At 48.7% G+C, this 4,728-nt stretch overlaps 1 protein-coding gene across 1 annotated transcript; it reads right to left on the bottom strand.

Moving 5' to 3' along the window:
• Positions 1-3,092: 3,092 nt before the first annotated feature.
• On the bottom strand, positions 3,093-4,516 carry LOC8037184 (replication factor C subunit 2). Its single transcript, XM_002412168.4, has one exon. The coding sequence runs from the start codon at positions 4,418-4,420 to the stop codon at positions 3,209-3,211; it is 1,212 nt and encodes a 403-aa protein (XP_002412213.3). The 5' UTR covers positions 4,421-4,516; the 3' UTR covers positions 3,093-3,208.
• Between the last annotated feature and the right edge of the window lie 212 nt (positions 4,517-4,728).

Raw genomic sequence — 4,728 nt, 5'->3', positions numbered from 1 at the left:
TCTACAAGGCAGATTTTTACCGAGAGCTTTGGGGTAAGGATGCGCAGTTTGAATCGGAGAGCCGCACTCCAGGCCTGGCAAGCTGCTATGACCCAGTCGGTCAAAAATACCATATTTTCCAAGGACTATACATGTTTAAAGACAAAATGTTACGTGGTGCGGACTTTCTAGACGTGCTGTCTGCACAAAGATAAATTTTTTTCTAGATCATTCATTATGATGGAGGCCTGACGGATTTTATGGATGACAGTATGTTAATGACAAGTTACAAATAATACAGGCTTTTTTGTAAGCTAGAAAAACAGTCATTTGTCAAGGTGTGCTGTGTATGATAATCTTTTGTGTGCGGACTATGCATTGGGTGTGGACAATCTAAGGAAAAGGTGTTTTGTCAACCAATATTGGCCCCTGCAAACTATTCAACGGGTGTGGGCTACATAGACAAAAAAAAAATAGGGACACTGGAACCTCATTGATTCATTTCCTGTTATTTCGTTGCGAACCATCGATTCTGCCGAGCTCCCAGCCCTTGGGGGCCTTCTCATTTTTGTTTTCCTGGATTGCACATTTTTTTCCCGCGGTACCCTGAGAAACATTGAGGTTCTACCGTACGTCTTAAACTGTCACGGGCCTGGCATCCTTTAAAATATTTACATATATGCAAAGTGTGAACGTGGAATTTGCAAATGAATGCCGAAACGACAGTGCATGCGAACAAGCAACCAAAGATCTACATTGTTACCCTAAGCCTTGGGAGGTCTTTATATTACAACTTGGGAATCCTTGGCACGTCCAGTTGCATTGCCATTCCTTTTAAGATGTGCAAAAAACCCGATTATGTTTCTTGTACGCTGTATGCATTGCTTTGAGACTCTCCAACTGTGTCTTATGAAAAAATTGCGGTGGCTTAGCTCGGCTATGCCAGGATATACGTAGCGTGAGCTTGTGCGCACAAAATGAGAGGCGCTATCAAGCGGCTCCAGTGCAGCGTCAGACTTGGCTACTGCACAACGGAAGTGCACAGCTGGGCATGTGGCAGTGCCAGTGCGTCTGCTGCGACTATGACGTCACTCCTCTAGAATGCGCAGACCGGCGAGGCGGGTGTGGCTGCTCCAGCGCGCCAGCTGTGCGCCGTGTGACGTCGTCACTGCTCCTCGCGCATGTGCAGCACGGCTCATTATGCGAGCCACGCAAGACTGCTGAACCTCGGCCAGTGTAGCCCACGCTACAAAACCACAAAGTTCCTGAGTGTTGGGCTTCTCAAGCGGGGTTCCAGGGCAGCTGACAAGCGTGTGTAATTTGGCACAACTAGTTGGAAACGCCACCTGATAGTCTAACTGCCATTGCAACTGACCTTACTGCAAACAAGAAAGCCTGGCTCTTGAATGAGCTGTTTGCCAAGTATGGATACATATAGGATGAGCACACTAAGCCAATGCCTCTTGTAAAAGTTACCTGATACAAGTTGCTGTGTTCCCTGTTCCCGTTTGTTTGGTGGGGACAGTAGCAGATTGGTTTGGATGGAGTGCTTCAGTGTGCGATAACCTTGTATCGAGTCGGTCAAATAGAATGGGGAAAAATCCACGGATTGAGTAAGCCAATCCCAATTCAAACAGTCCAGTGGTATATAACTAGAGGTACATTGGGTTCATATTGTTTTCGACGTGTACTGTTTCCTCCAATTTGGTAAAAATGAAAAGTACAAAATTTTCACCACTTATGAGTGAAAACATTACACAAGTACAACATGACATGCCTCTCAAAAATTCAGCTTTTTGCACCACAAAAATTAAAATAATCATTGCCAAACTCTCATTTTCTGCCCGAATTTATGCATGCTGCAGGCATGCATAAATTCCCTTAGAGGTTGGAGAAACCCGCGGTTTTGTCCAGTTTTCTTAGACAAAAGCCCCAACAAACCTAGATTTATCGTCCAACACCAAAAATGGATGCTGAAAAACAGTCTGGGGAAAAATATACCTAGAGAAGCATCCTCGAATTCGAAGAAAAATGAACCCCGAAAACACGCAACCCCAGTTGTGATGTGTAGTTCGAGATGGATGGCAGCAGAGCAGTGTTCAAGCACTCGCTCTATCCATGCTGTGCTTCATGCCTGAATCTGGCTTGTCGGACTGCATACCAGTTACACCATCCCATTTGACCAAGAATAGTCGAGCAGACCTGCATGGGGTAGATCACAAAGCGTTGTACAAGACGGGGGTTTACTTGGCTAAGTGCATTCAAGTGCAAGTGGGTGACTGATGTGCGACACAAGTCACTGCAGTTTTGACCTCAAATGGGGTTAGACAGGAACAAGAAGCACCTCCAATTGACATTAGTCGTCATCCCTAATTTTGGGCAGGGAGCGCCTTCATTTTCTGTTTGCCTTTTTGTTGCCTGCCTGCCACCTTTGCGGCTTGCCGTACGGCCCCTTACGCGTCGGCTTCGTGACTACTCGGCCCACCACTGAAAGGTTGCCAACCTCCAGCCTAGATGTAAGCTTGCAGATCCCTGCGTGTGGAACGACTTGCTGGATACAAGACACAAAAGTCTATTGTTTGTGAGATTAAGAGTTTGGGGAAAGTCGCTCCCACCTCTTTCCACTTTAGCAGAGGGAATGCTGGACTCCAGCATTCGCTCGGCTGAAGTGGAAAGAGGTGGGAGGAGCTTCCCTCAATCTCTTAACCTGTCGCAAACTATAGGTAGACTCGCGATCACTGTTTCATTGTTTTCTGTTGGCAACAGTATGGTTAGCAAAATCCAGACACGAATGCGGAGGGCAAGTCGTCTGCTTCTTGCGCAGGAGTTGTGCTGACGTCACGACGCCGAGCTCCAACTGGCATTGAATGGGTAGACCTCAATGTTAGATGGCCTTGAGGTCTATCCACTATTTCTTTCAATCAGCCAAAAAGTGCTCGGCATTCTGACATCATTGCAACCCCAGTGCAAGAAGCAGACAAACTTGTGCTCTGCATAAGTTGCTGCAAGTATTAGGCACACAAAGCTCCACTTTGGCTGCTTTCATTGTAGCATACCTGGGGTGAACACATCCACAAAACAATGTTATCCAATAAATTGGTGACAACCATCACTTCGCTTACAATGCACCTTTTTACTGGAGGCACTCACCAGGGTTTTGTGCCTGGGCCTGTGTAGGTATCAGGCTCGCGAACAAAAATAAAAATGTCCAAGCACAATTCACAGGCAATCAGGTCTTGATAACTTTCGTCTTCATGCAGAGCCTGGACAAGAGGCCTGCCATTTGAAGCAGGGACTGAACGCCCTGCAGCGTCCTCATCTGAGTGTACCCAATCTCCTTGATGAACTCTAGCTTGAGGTATTCGGGCATCGTGTGGCTCTTGCAGACGCGGAACACGTTGCTGATGATGTCTTCCGCGGCGTAACCGAGCTTCCAAAGATGCAGCATAATCTTGTACGCCTCGTCCAGTTCGCCCTCTACGCAGTGCTGCAGCATGTCCTTGATGAGCAAGGGGTGCGGTTCGTCGCATACCTTGAACACGTTCTCGCTGTTCACGTGGCTGAAGCCGACGAAGGTCGACTGGAGATTGTTGATGGCTTGGCGCATGTCCCCCTGTGCCGTGAAGACGAGCGCTTCGAGGCCGTCCTCAGCGTAACTAACGTCCTCTTGCTTGCAGATGTCCAGAAGCTTGGCCAGCACCTGCGCGTCGGACAGCCGGCTGAATCTGACAACGGCGCACCGGGACTGGATTGGTTCGATGATTTTATCGGACGTGTTGCAGGCCAGGGCGAACCTCGTCGTCTTTGAGTAGATTTCCATGGTACGGCGCAGAGCCTGTTGGGCTCCTTCTGTCATGCTGTCCGCTTCGTCGAGGATGATGACCTTGTGTTTGCCTGGTGGAAGAGTCACCTTTTTCTGAGCGAACATCTTGATTTTGTTGCGAACGACGTCGATGCCTCTGTCGTTCGAGGCGTTGAGTTCCAGGACGGCGTCGCGGAACGAAGGGCCGAGAAGTATCCTCGACAGGCACAGGATGGTGGTGGTTTTGCCCACTCCGGGAGGGCCCGAAAGGATGACGTTCGGGACGTTGCCCTCGCGGGAAAACACTTCGAGTCGGGCAATGGTCTCTTCGTTGCCCACGATCTCGTTGAATTTGGCCGGACGGTACTTTTCGACCCAGGGTACGCAATCCTTACGCTTTTGAGTCACTTCAGAGTCTACGTCCATTGCTTCTGCCATAACGAAGAACCAGTATAAATCTTGCGCAAACGAGATGGAATATACACGCTGTATATCACCATGAAAACGACGGAATCGACGAAAGATGCAGTGGCCGAAGCCGTACAAACGTAGAAAAGGCGCGCAAATCGCGCAGAGGAAACACTGGCAAACACGGAAAAGCCGGAGGCGGAAAACTGCGAGAAGCGAAGACGAAGCCATAGCTAAAAGCCAAGCCAAAAGAGTGAGTGCGGCGAATGGACAAACAAAATAAGTGGTACAATTCGCAATAGGCGGTAGCTTGCGCCACCTAAAGTGCAACGTTCCTTTGGGAGCGATCGCCCTGATGCAAAAGGGTTTTGGTGTTATACTGAATATTAAAGAGTTTTAGTAGATCGTGTTTTCACGCCACGCTAATCGTAGCGGGGGCTCGCTCTGCCACTTCGATGCATGCCCTGAAGCGCGCGCTCGTAGCGGTAGCGGGCCTTTGAAAACGATCTACTAAAACTCCCTATTGATACGGATACTGA

The sequence above is a fragment of the Ixodes scapularis genome, unplaced genomic scaffold (genome assembly GCF_016920785.2).
Source record: "Ixodes scapularis isolate PalLabHiFi unplaced genomic scaffold, ASM1692078v2 PGA_scaffold3__209_contigs__length_174095766, whole genome shotgun sequence".
In the NCBI taxonomy this organism is placed as follows: Eukaryota; Metazoa; Arthropoda; class Arachnida; order Ixodida; family Ixodidae; genus Ixodes; species Ixodes scapularis.
Note: the sequence above shows the minus strand (reverse complement) of the source record. Positions and strands in the feature narration are given on the sequence as shown.

Coding starts and splice junctions, on each gene's coding strand:
- LOC8037184 (XM_002412168.4), bottom strand. CDS start 4,420: ATGGCTTCGTCTTCGCTTCTCGCAGTTTTCCGCCTCCGGCTTTTCCGT.